Source organism: Mastomys coucha, unplaced genomic scaffold (assembly GCF_008632895.1).
Source record: "Mastomys coucha isolate ucsf_1 unplaced genomic scaffold, UCSF_Mcou_1 pScaffold21, whole genome shotgun sequence".
Lineage (NCBI taxonomy): Eukaryota > Metazoa > Chordata > Mammalia > Rodentia > Muridae > Mastomys > Mastomys coucha.
Window position 1 is genome coordinate 56,589,830 of NW_022196904.1, and position 22,395 is coordinate 56,612,224.

The 22,395-nt window shown below is 48.2% G+C and overlaps 1 protein-coding gene across 1 annotated transcript in view; it reads right to left on the minus strand.

Moving 5' to 3' along the window:
* Positions 1-22,395, minus strand: part of Aldh1a3 (aldehyde dehydrogenase 1 family member A3) — a 37,458-nt gene that overhangs the window by 10,493 nt on the left and 4,570 nt on the right. Inside the window, exons 2-10 of the mRNA XM_031386924.1 lie at positions 21,072-21,176; positions 17,971-18,111; positions 11,529-11,658; positions 10,949-11,010; positions 10,121-10,249; positions 7,646-7,759; positions 6,422-6,524; positions 4,429-4,613; positions 610-774 (exon numbers count right to left, since the gene is read on the minus strand). Coding sequence (XP_031242784.1) covers positions 610-774; positions 4,429-4,613; positions 6,422-6,524; positions 7,646-7,759; positions 10,121-10,249; positions 10,949-11,010; positions 11,529-11,658; positions 17,971-18,111; positions 21,072-21,176 — 1,134 coding nt within the window. The remainder of the gene's footprint in view (positions 1-609; positions 775-4,428; positions 4,614-6,421; positions 6,525-7,645; positions 7,760-10,120; positions 10,250-10,948; positions 11,011-11,528; positions 11,659-17,970; positions 18,112-21,071; positions 21,177-22,395) is intronic.

Genomic DNA, 22,395 nt, shown 5'->3' on the forward strand with positions numbered 1-22,395 from the left:
CTGTTTTCAGAGGGTCCTAGTGTCATTTGACTGCCCCCAGCCCCAATGAGAGTTTTGATCCACAGGGTGAAAAACTGCTGGACTGGGCCCTTCTTACTACTAATCCTATGCAGGAACAGCTGCCATGTGCCTAACAAAGGAATGAAGAGGCAAAGGGAGATCTACACCTTCATGGGCGTCTGCTTAATCCCTGTAATTCTCAAGAACAAATGTGGCAGAAAAATCAGTGAGAATTCTGGCTGACACTCATAGGGATACTCGTTTAAGGACAGTCTAAAGAGTGGGAAGTGGCCGCTGTTCCTGAATCCATAGTTTGGTGGCTGGTCATACCCAGAAGGCTAAGAGATGTCAGTCCTGGGCTGTGCGTGTAACAGTGTGGAAAGAACTGGGCTGCTGCTGCCTAGTGACCATAACCAAGGATGGAGACAGGGCTGGGGTAACTGTAGCTGCTGCAGGCTTTGGGATTCATCAGAAGCACCAGAACCCCAAGCGACAGCAGAGTCACCCGGAAATGAGTCTGTTTGCCTTGTTGTAAATCCTTCTGGGATTCCTGGAGCCTCAGAATTCCTTGAATTCTGGGGCCTGAGTTTTGACTGTAGCCATGCCTACCTCCTCTTTGGCAATCCTCATGTTGTCCGTAACATCTGAGAAGACGGTGGGTTTGATGAATAGCCCTCTGTCCTCCATGGCTGACCCCCCACATTCTAGCTTGGCCCCTTCCTTCTTCCCACTCTCGATCAGCTCAAGTATTTTGTCAAACTGCTTTTGGTCGATCTGAAAAAGACACAGAAGGGAATTATAACTCCTTTCTTCCAGGAGGGGATGATGGTCTCGTGTTTTCAATGCCCCTCAGCACCACCAGCAGGTCCTCCTCTGTTTTGTGTCCCTGTCACATCCTAGATCAGATAACAGAGCCTGTGGGCAGAGAGTCCTCTCCTGCACAAACACATGCTCTTTGGAACTCCGGGGCCACAGGGAGGTCATCCATCCTCATCTCCATCCTGAGGTCTAACTCACACATCTGGTTCCCCTCCTCATGCTGTGAGGTAAGGTTCAGGGTGAAGTAGATTCAGAAATGATTGCATTCTCTCAACTCTCAGCATTCTGAGATTTGACCATTACCGGATTTAACAAGTAAAAACAGAATGCCCAGCTCAATGTAACTATCAGAAACACAACGTACGGAGGCTTTTAGTATAAGGATATGCCAAATAGCACTCGGGATATACTTAAGCTAAGGTGTCTTCAGTTTGTCTGAAGTTCAAGTCTAGTGGTGTCATATTTGCCTGACAACTCTGCCCCAGCACAGATTGGGGTAGGTTCTTATTGGAATTATCCTGTCATGATGCAGAGGAGGGAACAAGGACTCAATATCCCTGGGAACAGTGGAATGAGTCTCACTGTAGGGTCTGGCTACTGCTTCTTGGCTGAAGGGAAACCAACTGATCTGAAAAGTTCCACCTTCTGCTGTCTCCATGGCTAGGAGGTGCCCTAGGCCACATGCCACAGATTAACACCCAGTTGGGGGACACAGTATTTAACCAGATGTCAAAAGGCCACCCCTTCTGGGGATGGCTCAACAGGGAAGGTGCTCTTCCTGTTTTCTTCTCAGATACACATGCTCTTATTGTGACCGGGTTGACAGACAGTTCCTTCTCTCCCAGGCTGAGAGAGAGAGAGAGAGAATTTAAGCAAAAACAGTTACTGAGACATCCAGATAGGAGACTTGGTTTCATTCCAGAAACATTAAGTAGAAAAAAACAAAACAGAACAACAACCTAGGGTTGGAGAGATGGCTCAGCCAGGAAAACATGAGGACTTGGGCTCTCTGGCATCCACAGAAAAAAACTGGACATAGTGACCCACTCCTATAAATTCCAGCACTGGGAAGGTAGAGACAAGATGCTCCCCGAGGCTGGCTGGTCAGCTAGTCTCGCCTACTCAGTGCACTCCAGGTTCAGTGACAGATCCTATCTTAAAAATAGGGTGGATACCAACAGAGGAAGAACCTGACCTTGACCCCTGGCCTCTACACAAACATACAATATATGTGCACACATATGTACACATGGCTGCACACACACACATGAACAAACACACATGCACATACCACAAATACCCACATACAGAGAAAGGAAGAAAAGTAAATAAATACATTTCAGGTACAGAAAGTTCTTTGAGATTCTTCTTAAGGAACAATAAAGAATCAAATGGTGGAGCCAACATGATCTCTTGCGCACAGAGACACGGAGGAAATCCAAGCACATAATCACATTTGCAAGGGGTACTCCAGGAATAAAGACCACGGGAGCCCCGATGTGGGAAGAGGTGAGAATGGGTAGGGGTGGTGATAGTGAACCCCTTCACTGTAGTCCTTTGTACATGGTTAGGGTCTAGAGCAATGTGCTTACACACCCACAAAAAGTAACAAAAGAAACCCAAACCCATCCATTTCCAAGCCCTCTCTGCCTTTCTCTGGGTGAACCACATCTTGGCTCAAAAGTTCCAGGGCCAAGGAGATCCATGGGGCTGAGGAGATGCTTAGCAAATAACGGTTCTGGATGTCAAGCCTGACAACTTCAGCTCAATCCTGAGCCCAGCAAGGATCCACATAGTAGAAGTAGACGGCTTCTGGCCTCCATATACATGCTATGGCGTGTTCATCTCCCCCTCCACACACATACACAATGTATACACATACAAATAAAATAAATAAATGTCACTTAAAAACATTTTTTAAATGTGTGGGAGGGGATTCCTTATGTAACAAAACCCCTCTCTCCTCCGAGGGGGCCAACATAGCTCACTGGAGGAACTTCATCAGGCCTGAGGATTGGCTGGCTGGAACTAAGTTCTATTGGCAGACCCCATCTGTTCTGCAGGCAGCATGGGTCCCTGTCAGAACCCCTACACACCCATGCTCCACTCCCCCAGATGAGCCCTCATAAACACGTTGTTTAAATCTAATAGCCCTCCGTGAAATGTCAGCTGGTGCCTACAGTACAGGAAGAAAGATCTGGCAGGAAGGGAAATGACAGGGCAGGGCACTGCACCAGAAGTGGGAAAAGATGGTCCCCACAGGACCTCTGCCGAGGACGCCTCCGGATCCCGAGCAAGCCAGGTGGCTTCCTTGCTCAGCTGCCAAGTGAACCCAAAGGATGATGGAATGAATGTTCCTGCAAGCGGTCTCCAGGCCCGGCCCCCAGTCTAGGTCAGCAAGCTCTTCCACAGGCCTGAGACACGCAGGAGTGTTTAGGCAGCCAGGCGGCCTTGCAGAATAAAACCTTACAGGTCTGGGGGAAAGAGCATTCACAGGATCCTAAATAGTGTCCAGTTAGACAGTGCAAGTGAGCTCCACAGGGACTATGCACAGAAAGCCCAGGTGGAATGGACAGACAGCCTCTCCCTGACCCACTCCCTGGACTCGGGAAGAAAAGGAGAGAAGTGTCAAGAGAAAAAGTTCTCCACCTATTCCAGCTTAATGCTACAATTTGTGGATTCGATACTGGTTTGTGGCCATGTTTGCAGAGACCACGGACTACCCTGTGACAGGACTGTAGAGTTTGTGGTTGAGGCTGGGCATGAGGAATGCACACAGCTTCCCCACCAGGGACACGTGACACCAAAGCCACAGAGCACATAGGTTGGAGTCAAGGTGGGTGTTGCCTTGGCCAGAAAATCCTCCTCCATTTCTCCTCCAGCCAGCATCCACATGGAACACCTAAGCAAAACCAACGAGGGTGCCCTGAAATCGTGTGCCAATTCTGGGATAGATAGCAGGGAGTAAGTCGTGAATATGATTGGAGACTTGAGGGCTGAGCAGGAGTCTGGCAAAAACAGAGTTGCCACCATTCTCTGCTGCAGTGGTGCAGGAGTGGCCAGGCTGCCCTCTTAGATATGGCTTCACACACTGTTAGTAAGAAAGCCACACAGAACGTGCGCTTTACAAACTTCATGGTTGTAGCTATTCGCATTCCCAAACCAGGCCTGCAGAAACCTGTTCCAATTGCCCGGGATACAGCCCAATCCCTAGAGTCTCTCCACCCTCTGGTTACGGAGGGTTACTTCATGCTATATTGCATGTGGCCTTGAAGGCCCTTGAGTCAAGCCTGTCAGTCACTGCCCTGCTGCCTCCCTCTTCTGCAGGGTTCAGGGGATTCTCTCTATCCCAAAGCTTTGAAGGTCACCATATCAAGAAGGCTGCTGGCTATGGCAGATAGCCTTGTGCCCGGAAGCCACTGGCTCCTCCCTGATTCCCGTGGATACCACTGCATTTCCGCACAGAAACAGTTCCCTCAGCTTCTACATAAAAGCCTTGAGTGGACAGCACAAGCTAATTCTTTTCCTTGGAGGGGGAATCCTGTCTGTGACCATACTTGTGTCTCAGACCCCGCAGGAGCACCACAGCCATGTTTGTTGGTGGGTTACCTGAGGCCCCTGCTCCGTTTTGGCATCGAAGGGGTCTCCAACCGGCCTCTTCTTGGCGAACTCCACACTCCTCCTCACAAACTCCCCGTAGACCTGCTCTTCCACAAACACCCTGGAGGCCGCTGTGCAGCACTGGCCTTGGTTGAAGAACACTCCCTGGTGAGCACACTCCACAGCCAAGTCCACTGGAGGTCGGGGGAGGCAAGAGGAAGCGATTAAGTTGTTACAGCGGGCTGACAGCTGCAACTCTAATTACCCCCACAAGAAAACAGGGCCCAGATGACTGCATTTCAGAAACTAATTTTTCTTTCTTGGCGCTTCCCAAAGGAAAGGATGGGGGAAAGGATTTTAGATTCACCTAGTCTGAGTTAAGAAAGTCTGGAGACTCAGGCTCCCTCAGTGCCTTTAATGTGCTAATAAGCGTTGAGTAGGAGCACTTTCCAGCTCAACTGTCAATGGGACCTCTTCCCTGCCCCCCTGCCCCCAGTTTTTCTGTCCCTGGAGGGACTGTATCTCAACAGGGTTGGAACAGGACAGTCTCACAAGAATCTCAGACCTCCCTGCACCCAACCCCTGCATCTGGGTCAGGGGCCAGGTTAGCATGGCCCCTCCTGAAGACATCAGTTAGTTTTCTGGTCCCTGATGGGAACCAAGAAGGATGACTGAAGTGGCAGAGTATTGTATGTCACCCTGAGCATTATGTCAGGATTTAATTTTGGAGAATGGCGCTCCCTGGAGGAGGAGGCCAAAGGAAAAAGGGGGACAGGCTCTGTTTTCATGACCCTATTTAGGGTTCCCTTCATCAGTGAAGGGACAGCAGGCAGGGCAAACACAAAACAGGACTGGTTCGTTGGGATGGGAGTTTGCGACCCTACATGTGGGTCACAGGAGGGCTACATACAAAACTGTTCCAGTGACTCCGGTAGCAACATTGCTCAGGCCAGAGATAGGCAGTCCCTTTCCACAGCCTTGCTGGGGTCCTTCCTCACTCTTCTCTCCCACTGAAAATCAGCTCTAGCTGATTTTATCGTGGTGGCGCACGCCTTTAATCCCAGCACTTGGGAGGCAGAGGCAGGTAGATTTCTAAGTTCCAGGACAGCCTGGTCTATAGAGTGAGTTCCAGGACAGCCAGAGCTACACAGAGAAACCTTGTCTCAAAAAAAAAAAAAAAAAAATCAGCTTTAGGGAAAGGAACCAGTGCTTTACATCTTAGTGAGAAATGGTAGCCGTGTCATTATTTTTCAGGGCTATTTGCCATTCCAGTCTTATCTGAGCGTTGAATGGAAGGCTTTGTTCTCTGTGGCAGGGATTTCTGGCATGAGTGGACAGTGGGGGAGGCTGTTCTCGGAGGCATAGGTGCTCTCAGGTCTTCAGGTGTCACGCCTTTTGATAGGTGACCCAGTGACCAGACAGGTGAATGCTCACTGTGGTCCTTTCTGCCCTCTGGCAAGACACAAGTTGCGCCCAGTTGCTGTGCAGGTGGCTCTGCCAGGGAAGAGTCACACTGGAGTGACACCCAGAGCATGTTTTTGGTTTGAAGGGTCAGCAAGGCTGTCCTCTGGTGTGTCAGGCCCAAGACAAAAAAGAAAGAAACACTTCAACTCTTTTCAAGAGCCTAAGAACACTGCAGCATCAGTGGCTTGAAGATAGAAAAATGGACGCCCATAGTGGGGAGCCTGCCTCCTCCTTCCCCAGCCCAGAAGGGGCCTTTGAGGACAGACTGGATCCTTTCTACAGACTCCCAGAAGTCTTCTCTATCTCCTTAGGGGCAGGAAGGTGAACTTAGCCTTCAGGTGCAGACCCTGCAGTACCTGTAAGCCACACACTTGCATAGCTCAGCAATGATGTTCTGCCCTCCACAGGCCTGGGCCTGTGGGGGACAATGGCAGGCCCATCCCATGAGGAAAGCACCCCATTGTGTGTATATGCCCCTTTCATGGGTCCTGAACGCAGGCCAGGAAGTGAGGAGAGACCTCTAGGCCCAGTGACTCACGGTCAGCGTCCGCACACACGATACATGGGTTCTTGCCTCCCAGCTCCAGTGTGACCCTCTTCAGGTTGCTCCGGGAGGCAGCTTCTTTAACCAGCTTTCCAACCTGCAGGGTAAGAATTATGCTTTGTAAACTCTTAGATGTGGTGAACGTGTGCAGGCACACTTTGGGCACCCTAGTCACCTGCCTCAGTGATGCACCCCAGGCCTGATGCATCATACTGTCACAGAGCCTTGGCTCATCAGGCTGGCCACTGCGGCGGAGCACCATGCTGAGTGACCTGGCACTCCTGCTAGTAAAATCTGAGACTTCGGCCAGCCCAATATGGAAGTGGTGCTGGTTTGAGAGGACTGTCAAATCAGGGAAACACCAAAGATAGCTCATCCCGTGATGACATGTGACCAGTTCTCTAGAACCCTTTAAAGACTGAGCCCACCTTGGGAGGAGGGATGAGAATCAGTAGCTGATCTAGTGACAGAGGACCACCCTCCCACATACCCTGACAGGGTCTCTCTGGGACCTGAGTACGCAGCTGGATGCAGGGCTGGCCTAGTGTTCCTCCTGACTCATCCTGTCAACAAGTTTAGCCAGGCACCAAGAACCTCAGAGCTGGGAAAGACCGGGGAGACCAAGACAGACCCTGAGACTTTAAGCTACATAGCTCAATGTCCACATTGCCAGGACCTGTTTAACACCATGCAAGGGAATGATGGTTGTAGGCCAGAGTCTAATTCTTACTGGACTCTCTAAGGATGCTCACTCTGGTTGCCAAAGGGGATGGGAGGACTGGGGTCCTGGCTAGACTAGACATCTCAGAGATGTTCATTTCCCCATCATTCTGCTTGTCGTCTTCTTTTCTTTTCTTTTTTTTTTAAAAGATTTGTCAGTGCTCTTCACATATGAAGGGTATATAAACATTTGGAGAGCTACATGCTGTACAACTGCTTCTCTCCCAGCTTATTTATCATCTCTTGGTCTTAATGATATTGTTTACTATATAGATGTTTACATTTTTATTTTATCTTATCTCTTAGTTATTTTTTCTAAGGCTTCCAAACTCTATTAACTATTTATTTAGTTTGGGAACTGGAACATTCTGTAATAGTTTACTAGTAGGTTTCGAAAAAGAGAAGCCAATAGTATTTGAGCTTCTCAAGGAAATGTCCGTGGGTCTCAAATAATGGACTGGCTGTTGTCTTGGCCAGCAGCTCACAAACAGGGCTTACCTCTGTAGAGCCCGTGAAGGCTATCTTGTTGATCTGGGGATGGGAGGAAATTGCTGCTCCCACTGTGGGCCCAAAGCCTGGCACAATGTTCACCACACCTGGAGGGAACCCAACCTGGGAGGGACAGAAACGGTGTCATAGGATCAGATAGACAGCACCTACTACAAACCTATCTGTAGGAGTGCTCAAGAGTTGGAGCCCTGTAATGTCCCCAAGCAGAGCAGCATCCTCAAAAGCTCAGCTGAGTCACATACTGGCACACTGGCCAGGATGCGCCCACATCGGCTACAGCAGCCCCACCCCCACCCCCTGCTGTTCTTGTAATTCTCTGCTGCTGGCTGGAGGTGAAGGCTCTGGAGAGAATTGATCACACCCAGGGGGAGTCTATCATCCTAGCAGGACCCAGGAGCAAAGGTTCAGGGATACCACTAGGTGGCAGTGGCCCTCTTGGATAAGACTGCCTCTGTGTGTGCATGTGTGCGTGTGCACGTGTGTGCGTGTGTGTGTGTGTGTGTGTGTGTGTGTGTGTGTGTGTGTGTTGTTGAGGAGAATGTGTGTGTGTGTGCATGTTTGTGTGTGTGTGTGTTTGTGTTTGTATATCTGCATGTGTATACATGTGTACATGAATGTGCCTGTGTGAGCATGTGTCTATGTATATGTGTGTGGGACTATAACAGAATGGGCATGTGAAAGCATTTTTATTCATAAGTGAATTTATATGAGTGTGTGAATGGGTATGTGAAGGCATGTGTGTGAAAGATCATATGTTCATATGTGAGTCTATATGTGCATGTGAATGTCAACATATGAATATGAGGCTCTGTATGTGTGTGTGTGTGTGTAGTGTGCAGTGTGCATGCATGCATGCATGTGTTCATGTGTGTCTGTGTTGAGGGAAGGAGAGTTTTGATCACACCCTCTTCAGGCACCTCTTCCCTTGCCAAGCCAATGCCAGATCTTACTCTGCCCAAGCAAAATGGGAAATCCTGTTGTGGATTTGGTTTAATGCTTGCATTGTGGGTTCCCAAATTCCATGAGAATCCTGTGTGTGTGAGATTCTGAGGTTCCCTGCCCCAAGATGGTTCTAATTGGTAAATAAAGTTGCTAGCAGCCAATGGTGGGGTAGGGAGACAGAGGCAGGTCTTTAGATTGGGCAAGGGAGCCAAGGGAAGAGGAAGGATTTAGAACAGTCATGACAGGGAAGCAGAAAGGTCAGGCCTGTGAAGTGCAAGACAGCGAGACTGCCAGCATGTAAGAGTCGTGGATCATGGCCCTGGAGGGCTATAGGCCTAGGTCCGGGCAGCCAGGCAGGACGGAATATAGGTTTTAGTAAGAAATAATTCAGGAATATCAGAGGGGAGAGTGTGTTAGCTGTGGGGAGGTTTAGAAGCCCCCAGCCATTGTGCTATTTAAGGCATATTAAATATAAGGCAGTGTGTGTGTGCGTGTTCTCACACACACACACACATGTGTGCATGCATACACTTCTTTCATTTGAGAGTCTAGAGCATTGGGGCTGGCAGTTGCCAGGGAGAGTAGAGTGGCTTGCTCGACTACAGCTGTGTCCTTCCCCTTGCTGGCCCCCCTGGGCTCATCCAGGATTGGCACTTGCAGAGGCAAGGGACTGCGGATCTTCCCATACTCACACTCATGCTCCGCACACACAGGAGACCTCCCTATTAACAAGACTTTCACCAACCTAGTAAGGTAGAAGGTGTGGTTCCCAGCAGAGGGTCTTGTCTATGAGTTTATTTTCAAAATGTCATTTTAGGGCACAGTGTTTGACTCTTAAGTTTCCTGGGCATTATTCTGTAACAGCTGTGATTTTAGAGCCTAGAGTCTCTTTTACACGAAAAGCATGTGTGATCAGTGAGCATGTGTGAAGGTGAGTCCTGGCTGGTTACAGCTGCCTCAGTCCAGCTGGGAGTGAAATGGTCGCCTTCCTTCCAGCTCATCTTTCTTCCTGTTCTTTCAATCTTTGCTACATGCATGCTGATGATGCAATGGCTGAAATATGTTGCCAGGTGTGTCTGGCAGGTGTCCCTCTAGGCCACTGCTTCCCCGAGTTGTGGCTCCCTTGGGGTGGGGAGGTTCTTGGGGACCTACACAGCTGCAACTAACTATCTATCTAGCTGGCAAGGCCACTCTTCCCACCTCCCATGGCCACTGAACCCAGGACCCATGGAGTTTGGAGAGCTCTCTTTTGGCCCCTTGTTGCAATGCTCTAGATAAAATACAGAGAGCTAACCACTGGTCTATGCCTTAATGAGAGAGGGAGGTTCTTATTAGGACTGTGGTGAGGGACAGCAGCTTCCAGATCAGCTACCCTGTGGACAGTTGCTAAGCTAACCAGTCACGCCCTTCCTTCTGCATGGTGAGTGGGTGGCTGGCTGGTGTCATTGCTTTCGATGATGCCTAGCTACTGGGTGTGTGGATCTATCCAGAATACATATATTTCCTCTTCAGACTTCTTACCTCTTTGATGAGAGAGGCGAGGTACAGAGCGGTAAGAGGTGTCTGCTCAGCTGGCTTCAGGACCACGGTGTTCCCGCAGCACAGGGCAGGAGCCAGCTTCCAGGCCAGCAGCAGCAGGGGGAAGTTCCACTGTGCCAGAGAACAAGAAAAGGGCCTTGAGGCTCAGGTCCACTGGGCCTGCATCCCAGGGCCCAGCCGCCTCTCTGGACGCTTCCTTTGTACGGCCTGGATTGGAGTATGCAAGACTGCAGGAGTCCAGTGCTTGCTCAGCTGCATCCCGGAAGATGCTAATGGAGAACAGTTCTACCCTATGTGTCTATTCCCTCCAAAATGCTTCCTGAAGGAGTGACATTTCCCTTATCTCTTCAGTCCTCATTCACCCAGTCGCTGTGAAAGTAGCCCAGGGCTTCCCAGATAGGCCGTACTAAGTCCCCCAAACTGTGCAGCTCTCAGCCCCTTGGTGTCCCAGGTGGAGGGAATGGGACCTGCTACCTACCAGGAGTGCTTATCCTAGCCTGAGCTCTTCCGTGCCAGCCTCCCCTGTTTCATTCCGAGGAGGGCCACCAATCCATGCCTTTGCCCAGGCAAGTCTTACAGTTTGCAAAGCCCTCTTCTCTGGCGACCAAGGACTTCTGTGCCCCAGACCCAATTAAGAGACTCTGTCCCAGAAAAGCAGCCACTCAGCTGAAATCCACCGTGCCCCCTGCCAAACACCCTGGACTATCTTAGTAGTCCTCAGGCATCGAGCCCTGTGCCCACTGCCTGTCCTCAGCCAGTGGCTGTTACAGTGGGCAGAAACAGTCTGTGAAGGGACACTTTCATACTCACCGGTGTAATGGCCCCACACACCCCGATGGGCTCGTGCCTGGTGAAGCACACAACGTTGTCATCTAGAAGAGAGGTGACAGGGAAAGAACACAATCATAGTTAAGAAGTTCGATGGCGTGATGGTGCATACCTTTGATCCCAGCACTTGGGAGGCAGAGGCAGGTGGATCTCTGGGAGTTTAAGGTCAGCCTGGTCTACATAGCAAGTCCCAGGACAAACTGGAACTAATAGAAAGACCCCGTCTTAAAACAACAACAACAACAACAACAACAACAACAAAAGCACAATATCAATAACAACAACAAAAACCCACAAACAAAATAGAATTTCACTGGGTAAAATTAAAAGAAAGAAATAGAGAAGCCTTCGAGGGTCCCAGGTCTTGCTCTTATCTGTAACGCAAAGAAGTGGTTTGGGCTCAAGTTCAAAACATGAGTTGAGCGCCCTAGAAGAAAAATTGACATGGTCCATGTGGGGACAGGGCCTATGGGACAGACACACTGCAGGGGAAAGGGGAAGGGCGAGGAGAAGACAGGCCCCCCAGTAGACCCAAGCAAGGTCAGAGTCCGCGCAGGCTTACCTGTGGGGATGGTCCTGCCCTGGATTTTGTCAGCCCACCCGGCAAAATATCTGAAGGTCTTAATACAGCCCTCCAGGTCAACAAAAAAGGCATGAAGGAATGGCTTGCCAGTGTCCATGGTCTCCAGAGTCTGCAAGAACAAGGCCAGCATCTTCTGTAGACACGGCATTAGTTTTCCTCATCCAGTTGTTAAGTAGAGGGGAGCAGGAGAAAGCACAGCCCAGACTATAGCTCTCTAGACCTCAGTCCTTACACACCACTTCAGAAAACCTGCCTCTACATTGAAATGGACCTGCCCCTATTTGCAAGGTCTGACCCCTCCCTCCCTCTTCATTGCCTGGTGCCTGCAGCAGGGCGCTGGTGAACATGGGCACTGTCTCCATTGATGCTCATTTGAATATGTGCTATGTGCCTTATGCCCTGGCATTTGCTCTTCCATCCAGAGCCCAGCAGTCTTCATGTACCATCCAGACACATGAATTGTGCACCCCTAGGGAGCTTCCAGAAATTTGGCTGGCAAGAGGATGGCTTCTCTTAACAAATCAGAAAGGGAAGATACTGGTTTTTCCTTCTCAGCTGAGCTGGTCAGGGTGCCAGTGGAAAGAACCATGGAGCTCAGGAGGATCAGGCCACCAGCCCAACGACGCTTCCCAAGCAGGCTGCTGCCCGGATGTGGAAACAGACCAGGGAGGGCAAGCTAGCTGGACCAGGCCTTGGTGCCACTGCTCAATGCTGGGATTCTTTTCTATTTCTAGCCTGGGTGAAAGAAACCCCTTTGTCTTTCACACAAGCAGCTCTATGGAGCACTATGCCGAAACGTCCACTTATCTGGCCTCACAGAAAGTATACACTCGTCACATTGCCTAGGGCTGAATTCCCGTTGACGTCTCTATGGAGCTAGATGATGCTAGAGACAGGAAGGGAGGTGCCTCCTCATTCCAACCCAGGGCTTTATTCCCAAGACACTTGCCTGTGTCTTATTGGATGCTGGACGGCTCCGTTCCCATTAGAAGATACTGATGAGGGTACAGCCATTAAAGCTAGCAGGGCCCAGTGACTCACTATGACTGAACACCAGCCAGCATTAACTTCCAGGGATCTTAGTTATCACCTGTTAGGCGGCTGTCCCTGGGCATTTGGAAGACTTGAAATATTCAGGGTTCTTCTATCTGATTTCTACTTCAGAGACAACCAAAAGAAACAACCACAGCCTGAGCATGTGTGGTATGTTTGTGTGTACACATTCATGAGGGTGTGGACACATGTGCATATGGTTATGTGTGCATTTAGAAGCTTTTCAATCCCTCGTCATCTTATTTTTTGAGACAAGATCTCTCTCTGAGCCTGGAGCTCACTGATTAAGCTAGACGGGTTAGTCAGTGAGCTCTAGGATCTTCATCTAGGATCTTCTTCTGTCTTCATCTCTTCAGCCCTGGGATTTACAGGCACATCCTGCCATGCCTAGCTTTCTATGTGGTGTGGAGGATCCAAACTCGAGTCTTTATGCTCATGCTCCAAACACTCTGTTGACTGAACCATCTCCCTAACCACGGGAATTGTCACTTCTGATCGATGCTAACTGAGCCCTCAGATGTCTTTACCTCAGTTTCCTCTGCTGTAAAAGGAAGATATTAACAGTTTCACCCTTTTGGGGCTGGTGTGTGAGCTAAAGCAATCGGGGAACATGACACTCAAGTCAGTAGCGTACTGCAGTTCAATTGCCCAGATGAGATGCAAACTGGTGGAGAGATTAGCTTTCTCTTCCGCACTGGACGGGTGCTTGGTGATCCTCACTGCTCCTGAGGAGGAAGGACTCAGCCTTGCTGAAGATGACAGAACTTGGCTGGGTCTGAGGGGTCTGAGGCTCACCCTGAACATCAACCACTTGGAGAACAACACGGCACCCAGTACCCTGTACCTTTGGCCCCTGTGGATTTTTTCATCCACTTTCATTTTCTAAGGAGAAGCCTATACTTGCAAGAATGTCCAAAGACACCATCTCCGGATAGCCCCCAAATGCATGAACACAGCTGTGCATGAAGCTAGGGATCTGTCTATTCTTGCTCTTTTCTGTGATAAGGCAAGATGGAGCCTTGTGGGCACATTTGGGACATGGCAACCATCTGCCTCCCATCCTGGATTTCAACTTTTGGTTTGGTTATTTGGAGCCTTGGACAAGGTGGTTATTTTTTTTTTTTTCTGGGCCTTAACAACCTGACTTTGAAATGAGATAATACATGCCGTAAGTCCAGAGCCTACAAATCAGGCCTATGGAGAGCATCCAATAAGCATTACCTATAGATTTAAGTCATTAATTTAGGCGAGACTGCTTAGTAGAGTAGCAATTTGAATTTTCTGGGTTGGTTGCAAAGAATCAGTACAAACAAAAATTGGTTCACAATAAACTTATGCTGAAAGTTCTTTATGGGAGGGGCAACTAAGGAGAGAGCTCAGTTGGTAAGTGCTTGCCGTGCAAGTGTGAGGACCCAAGTTCAAGCCCCAGAACATACGTTTGAGAAAAGCCACGTGTGGTGGCACACCCTTGTAATCCCTGCATGAAGAAGGTGGAGACAGATCCCTGGAGCTCACTGGTCAATAAGCCTTGCCTCATTAGTGAGCTCCAAGTCAATCAAAAATTGTTTTAAAAACAAAAAACAAAAAGATAAAATGGGTGGCTTCTGTGGAACAACACATGGTGTTGACCACACAGAGATATGAAACCTATGCATGCACATCTATACTTATGTTGTGCTGGCTAATGGTTTGTCAACCTGACAGGATCTAGAGTCATTTGGGAAGAAAGAACCTCAAATGAGAAAGTGCCCTCACAAGATTGGTCTGTACACAAGTCTATGAGGGCATTTTTTTAATTATTTTTTTAAATTTTTAAAAAATATTTATTTTATGTATGTGAGTACACTGTCACTCTCTTCAGACACACCAGAAGAAGGCATCAGATCCCATTACAGATAGTTGTGAGCCACCATGTGGTTTCTGGGAATTGAACTCAGGACCTCTGGAAGAACAATCAGTGCTGTTAACCGCTGAGCCATCTCTCCAGTCCCGGCATTCTTTTTTTTTTTTTTTTTTTTTAATTAATGAGTGATTAAGAAGGGTCCGGAGCTTACTGTGGGCAGTGCCAGACCTGAATGGTATAAGAAAGCAGGCTGAGACAGCCACGAGGAGTAAGCCAATGAGCATCACACTTCCATGGCTTCTACATCAGGTCTTGCCTTGAGTTCCTGCCCTGATTTCCCTGTGTGAAGGAGTGTGACCTGAAAGTTCTAAGCTGAAATAAACCTTTTCCAACCCAAGTTGCTTTGGCTGTGGTGTTTTATTACAGCAATAGAAACCCTAACTAAGACAGATATCCATCTCCACAAAGGAAAAAGAAAAAAAATGAGGGAAAAAGAGGTGGTGGTGGAGGAGGATATGGAGTAGGAGGAAGAGAAGGAGGAAGTGGAAGAGGAAGAGGAGAAGGCAAGCAGTGGAGGAGAAGGAGGAGGATGAGAAAGAGAAGGAGGAAGAGGAAGAGTGGTGGAGGAGGAGACTGGAGTTCAAGTAGAGGACTGAGCTTGAAAAATCAAGTGTCAGCTCCAGACTGGAGCTGGTGGTTGTCTTACTGCTGGGATTCTGTGATTCTGACATGGGCCACCTCAGCCACTCCCAGGTTTACTTTCTTTAGCATATTAAGAGAAAAATGCACCTTCTGAAAAATTAGTATGTCTTAGTGTTCAGATGCTACAGGGTAATTAGCTGCTAGTGTGGCTGCCCCAAATGCCACTGTGCCCAGGCTGCAAATGAGGGTCCAGAAATGGCACCCAAACTCAAAGGTTAATCCCCTCTCAAGGAGGAGCCTTATGTCACCTACATGGATGAACACCCAGAGGGCCAGAGCTTGGGCCTAGGTTCCTCAACAGAGCTAGAAAAGTCACAAAGCCAAGGAGGCCCCAACATCTGTTTCCAAACTTTGAACACAGAATAAACACCCAGTTCCATCAAACCACTGAGCCGGCAAGAGAATATAACAGAATAAAGCATTTTGCTACTCAAAAAGGCAGGAAACCATATCAAGGTGGAGAGCGAGGGGCACCCTCCTATGATGTGGTTAGAGTTTTCAAAGCCATATTTCCCAGTCATTCTTGGTGCCCTTTAATGTTGGGGCCAAGAGCTGGATCTTATTTCTTGTGGGTAACCAGGTTGTGGTGGCAGGAGTGGTGTGCTGGGTGGTGGCCTCGTCCCCCCACCTGCTTTTCTCTGCTATCAACATGCTATAGAGCCAGGGCAATGGGGCAGGAGAGGAAGGTGGCCACGCACTGCCACGGATGGCACCGACACTTGAGGATAGGGCGGGGAGGGTTGCCCAGGGCACATCCTCTTCAGCCTGCTATTAGTACTCACGGCCATTGCAGACCGATGAGCTCATGCGGGGGGTGGCGGGGGGAGGGAAACAGAAATGTTTTTGAAAAAGCCAGTTTGGCAGCTTGAACAGTGCGGCTGGTTTTCGGTGCAGGAAGAAACCAAAGGCTCTCTGGAGCTTTTGTCCTGGGAGGAAGCCACTCTCACTTAGATTCATTCTTGCGAACATGAGGCCTAGCACTGGGAGAAGGAAACAGAGCATAGGCTATCTGCAGACCCCTCTCAAGGAGAACTCCCCTAGCCCCCAGGACTACACAAACTCAGGACAAAAGCAATTTAAGGGTCCTGGCTGATATTGTTCTTTAAAAGGATGGCTACTCTCCTGGTTTTCAACATCAGAAATAAACAAAAACAAAAAACAAAAGCCTTTTTCTAATTTTTTTTTGAATCAAAGACCAAAAAGGAGATGTCCCCACCTATAAACTGGGCCTCAAAGTTTGAAACAAAACTTTAACCAAGGAATTGAATTGTACATCAGCTACAGCGAAGGTTGTGATGGTTTCAAGACTCCCCCATGGGGCTGGTGATATAACTTCCAGGACAGGTGCTCACCACCAAGCCTGAGAACCTGAGTTGGATCCTTGAGATGCATATGGGGGAAAAAAGAGAAGCTACGCCTGAAAGTTGTCCTCTGACCTCTACACAGACACTGTGGGCAAGCACACACCCACACAACGCACCCCGCACCACACACACAAAGAATAATGACTAAAACATTTAAAAACAAAAGACTTCCTGTGGCCCAGTGATGTCTTCTGGTCATCTGCCTCAGGACCAAAGGAGGGCTGAATCTTGTTAAATAACAGACTTACAGCTTAGTAATGCCTTCCCGGCCCTGCAGCCTTTGTGTACAGCCATGGGTAGGCTGTATTGCTATTCTGTTATTTCCTAGCAGAGAAGCTAAGATCTCTAAAAGAAACTGGCCAGAGGGGAGTGGGGGTGGAGGACACGGGGGGGGCAGCTTGGGTCAGAGCCTGGGGCTTCTGTAGCATCAGTATGATTGCTATTATTTATAATAGCTATCTCCTCCTTGATTCTTACTGTATGCTGGGGACTCTGATGATTTTAAATGGCTCTTTTTCAAACAGCACTTGGATATCATTATCTGTGACATTTGACTGAAGAAATAAATCTCAGGCAGTTGAGAAACTAGTATGTAATTAGTAAGTGGCAAAGCTGGAATTTGAGCCTAGACCCTTTATGCTGTGCGTCTTCGATAACCAAATCTCATCCTCACCAACATTCTGGCTGTACTCACCACTATTCTGGGGCGGATACAGGGATGCGTTTGGATAACCCAAGGACTTTGATTTTCTGCAAACAATGTCATTTGCCCCCCCCCCCACACACACACCTTCTCAGCTCCTATGCTATGATGAATGAAATCTGCCGGTAGCACCTAACCCTTAAATACACATTGCATTTTTTCCTATACTGACTTTCCACAGTAGAGCTTAGCTTGTAAATCACCATAAGAGATGAGAAGCAGTAGCTAATAAATAAAACTATAGCAATTCACTGCAATACAATACCAACTGCTTATTTCTAGGATTTTCTATATAGTACTTTTGAGCTAAGGTATTTCTGGATAACTGAAACCCCAGATAAGGGGAGACTAGCAGAACTCTGATAAGGTAAGAGTTCTGTTTGCAAGAAAGTTAATGTGAAGCAGAAAACAGCTACTACATAAATCTCCAGGTAAAGTCAGGTGAACCTAGCCTCTGGTGACTGACTGGTTGTGAATGTCTCTAATTCGAGAGCAACAGAGGCAACTGACCTTCCTTTACACAGCTAGGCCAAGAGGAATTAAGCGGAGTGGAGGAAGCCTGACTTCAATATCATAAGGAGGAAATCTTGAGGCAGGGACACCTGCTACCCATACCCAAAGACCAAACAGACCTGTAGCCCCACAAAACAAACACCTCAGGTGTTTCCGGCTGCATCTCATGGGGACAGATCCCTCAGTGAGAGAGGGACAGTGAGGGCAATCCCCACACACCACCTGCCCAGTGCCTGTACTCACTGCCAGGATCGCACGGTCCCTTTCTACAAGATCAGCCAGCTGGTGCAGCAACTGGCCACGGCTCAGGGCATCCAACCGGCGCCATGGGGATCCCCGCTGGAAGGCAGCTTGTGCGGCCTCCACTGCCTTGTCCACATCGGGCTGCGAGGCAAAACAACAGAGAGAATGTGTTGCTTTTCACGCATCTTGCTGTGGAGCCAAGAAAAGAGGGGCAGCCCAGAGCTTCAAAGCAACACGTTTTTTAAATTCCCTGGATGACTTGGGGGCTTTCAAGTGATTTTTTTTCTTTACATGTTAAGTCGTTTTTTAGTTTTTTTTTCTGTCCTGGTTAAGTATTAATGTTTTATATAGTCGTTCACCTCAAATATTTTTCTTGATGACCCAAGACTAAAAGATTTCCCAGGCCAGAGAGATGATGGCTCAGCCAGCGAAGTGCTTGCTGTGAACACTAGGTGACCCAAGTTCAATCTCCAGAATCCATAATGGAAAGAGAGGAACGACTCCCAAAAGTTGCCCTTTGACCTCCTGGTGAATGCAGGCCAGGCATGTCTGCATTCACAGACATGCTGGATACATGTTAATACTAAGTAAGATAAAACTTAAAACTTTAAGAAAGATTTTCCATGTGTCAGCTCTATTTCAACACACACAGTGACCTCCATGTCCCACACTAAGTGGTGCACTTGAAGAAGGGTAACAACCACAGGTCTTTGTGATATATATATATATATATATATATATATATATATATATATATATATATTTAAGCTGAGACTTGAACTGGAGCCTCGCATGTGCTAGACAAGCCTTCTACAAGTGAGCCTTGCCTCTGCCCCCTATCTTTTAAAAGGACGATGTGTGATATACACAGAGGAGAACCACCTATCTTCCTCTTGGGGGAATGGGCTCTGGAGGATCTGGCTAGAGATAGACAGACAGGCTCAGTGCGGAGTGTCTCCTGGGGTGATGCGGCAGGTAGCTGGTTCAGCACCCCAGTCAGGAGAGGCTTGTGCCAAGACCATCTCCAAAGCCTTTACTAAATTTTTGCCAAGGAAATGCTGGACAGTGTGGCTCTTGTTCTGGCTTCTGTGTGGAGGCCAGGACCTCTCCAGCTGCAGGGCCAGAGCAGCCTCTGTCTCTGCGAGCATAGAGTGAAGTGCACCCAAAGTACACTTCAGGTGATGGGAAGAACCAGAGTCTGCCGGAGAGTTCCTGTTTCTCCCTGTGCCAGGCCCTCCCAGCTCTCTCCCAACTCCCCCTCATTTCTTTGCTTTTAAGTGTAAGGAACCACAGGGAACAGGGTCTATGCAGTCTGTGCAGGTGAGCCACCATGTCCTGTGCACATATAAAAGATGCCACTGGTGGAAGGAAACTCCAGTCTTCTTCACCTTTATTCTACCTCTTGGCCTCACCAATGCACATATTAAGAACATCTGGTAGGGTAGTGGTGATGCACACTTTTAATCCTGGGGCTCAGGAGGCAGAAGCAGGCAGATCTCTGTGAGTTCAAGGCCAGCCTGGTCTACAAAGCTAGTTCAAGGACTACCAGGTAGCTGAGGCTACCCAGAGAAACCCTATTTCAAAAGAAAAACAACAACAAAAACCTGTTCAGCAGTGGTGATGGTATACACCTGTAACCTCAGCACTTGACTTGGGGGGTGGAGGCAGGAAGATCGAGGAGGTCAAGGCCAGACTGGGTTAAATAGTGAGAGCCATCTCAAGAAACCAGGAGCTGAGTGTTTACCCAGCATGCAAAAGGCCCTAGGGTTGACCTGAATCACCAAAAAGAAAACAAAAATGTCTAGCATCCATAGTCCTAGGAAGATCTCAGAGACTAGCTGTTTTCCACTAGTCTGGGAAATAAAGCAAGTTGCAATCTCAGAATTGGGGTTGGAGGAGGGAAGGGATGGGGGAAGGGAAGAGAAAGGGTGAGGGGAATAGGAGAGAAGAAGGAGGAGGGAAGAGAGGAAGAGGAGAAGGAAGGAAAAGGAAAGAGGAGGGAGGAATAAATGAAGGAGGGAGGAATGAAGGGAGGGATGAAGGGGAGAGAAGAAAGGAAGGATGAATGGAAGAGGGAAGAGAGGAAAAGAGGGAGGGAGCAATGAAGATGACAGGAGGAAGGGAGAAAGAAAGGGAGAAAGGAGGAGAGGGAGGAAGGGATGAAGAGATGAAGGGAGGGAGAAAAAGAGTGAGGAAGGAAGGGGGAAAGAAAGAAGGAAGGAAGAGGAGAAGGAAGGAAAAGGAAAGAAAAGAAGGGAGAAAGAAATGAAAGAAGGGAGGAATGAAGGGAAGAAGGAAGAGAGGAAGGGAGAGAGGAAGAGAGGAAAGGAAGAAGGAAGAAAAAAGGTATGAAGGAAGAAAAGGAGGAAGGGATGAAGAAATGAAGGGAGGGAGGGAAGAAAGGAGAAAGGAAAGAGGCAGGCAGGCAACCCACGCAGTACTTTAGTGGCTTAGCAGAGGGTCATGCTCTGCAGGAGGCTGCTTTCTTCAGGCACCCTTCTATTTAAAATACATTAGATGACTTTGACAGGTTCAAAGGGCACATGTAGAAGTTCCCTCGTGCCCATGTGATAAAGGAGATCTTACACTAGGCAAACGGTCTATGCAGACTACAGCCTCTTTCGATCACGTGAGCCTCCACTAGCAAAGAAACTGAGCAATCACTTGACATCATCACTACTCCCAGGATCCTTTGGGAGCATCCTTCCCACCCTTCAGCCCCTACCCCCTTTTAAGTGTCTCCTGCCAGAACGCTACTTTTGGTGAAGCACACCAGCAGGAAATGCCTTCTGGAAAGACTCTTTAATGCTTACAGGTTGAAATAATTGATAAAAACCTTCCCTTTAGCTGTGTGATGAAGACAGCTGAGGTCATCCTCAGAGATGGAGAAACATCCATCAAAGACGCCACTCTTTGTAGAAGACCATCTGTAACTGATCCCATGCTAGGCTGCGTCTGAGCTGCACATACCGACCGGCTGCTGTGGTTGCCCTGGCCCTACCTGGAGGTGGGCCCACGTGTCTTATAACCAAGCCACACAGCTTCCTTGGCCTCCATTTCTCTCTAATTGAATTACTTAGAAAAGAGGGGGGAGGACCCACCTTATCTCCTTCTTCCACCTCACATATTTTCTCTAGCGTTGAAGGGTTATATGTGGCAAACTTTCTTCCACTCTTGGATTCGTGCCAGTCGTTGTTGATAAATATCTAACCGGGAAAGGAAGTGTAACAAATTAGGCTTAAATCAAAATCATACAATTTCAACATGCTAAGGGTCTTAGGTAACGTCTTGCCAGACTTCTTCCCTGACCCCCTTCCCTGGATGTTTTATAGATGAGACCTGGAGTAGGGAACAGAACACAGAATCACATGAAGCAACCAACCAGGAGCAGAATTAAGCTAAAGTTCTTTAGAGTTTTTATTTTTAAATTATATCTTTGTTTGTAGCAATAATGTGGATTTACCAAGGGATAGCTAGATTAAATTGTAAGAAAGATTGTGCATGTTGAAGCTTGCATATTTGTAGGCTTTTGGAAAAGGCTGGGCAGGTTTGTGTATAAATCAGCATACAATCTGCAGGGTCCCAAAAGGCTCTAAGCTACACATACTTCCTCCTTCCAAGTAAGACCCCCAGGACCTAGGTTTATTTGAGATCTTCCCATAAATCCTTAGGCTTCCTCAAGCCACATGGTAGCATCATCTCTGCATCCCTCACAATGTTTACTTCCTGGGGCCTTTTACAAAGCCAACTAACTTGGAACACCAAGCTAAGTCTCTGGGTTAGAAACATTTTAGATCACTTTAAGTGATATAGTAAACTATAATTTATATCCAGAAATAAGTAACTTGCAAAAAGATTATTTTATAAAAGCCTCAATTATCCAAAACACAGCTGAAAACAGAATATTTAAAAGGAATTTATCGAATCAGTGTACTGAGAAGGATTCTACTCATTCAGACTGTATTCTAATCTCTAATCAGCTTTAAAAGGTAGCACTAAAATGTGTGGTTTTGTGGGACTGGAGAGGTGACTCAGCAGTAATGAGGGCTGGCTGCTCTTCCAGAGGACATGGGTTCAATTTTTAGCACCCACATCACAGCTTACAACTGTCTGTAACTGAAGTTCTAGGGGATCCTACACCCTCATACATACACATACAGACAGGCAAAACATCAATGCCCATGAAATTTAAAAATCCAAATTTAAAAAACCAAAATAAGTGGCTTTTGGAAGGAACCAGAAACAGAGGAGAGCTAACACACAAAGCAGGCTCTGATGGCAGAGAAGGCCTGTCAGCCACCAGGGCAGCCACCAGGGCGGCCACCAGGGCGGCCACCAGGGCGGCCACCAGGACTATCACCAGGGCGGCCACCAGGGCAGCCACCAGGGCGGCCACCAGGGCAGCCACCAGGACGGCCACCAGGG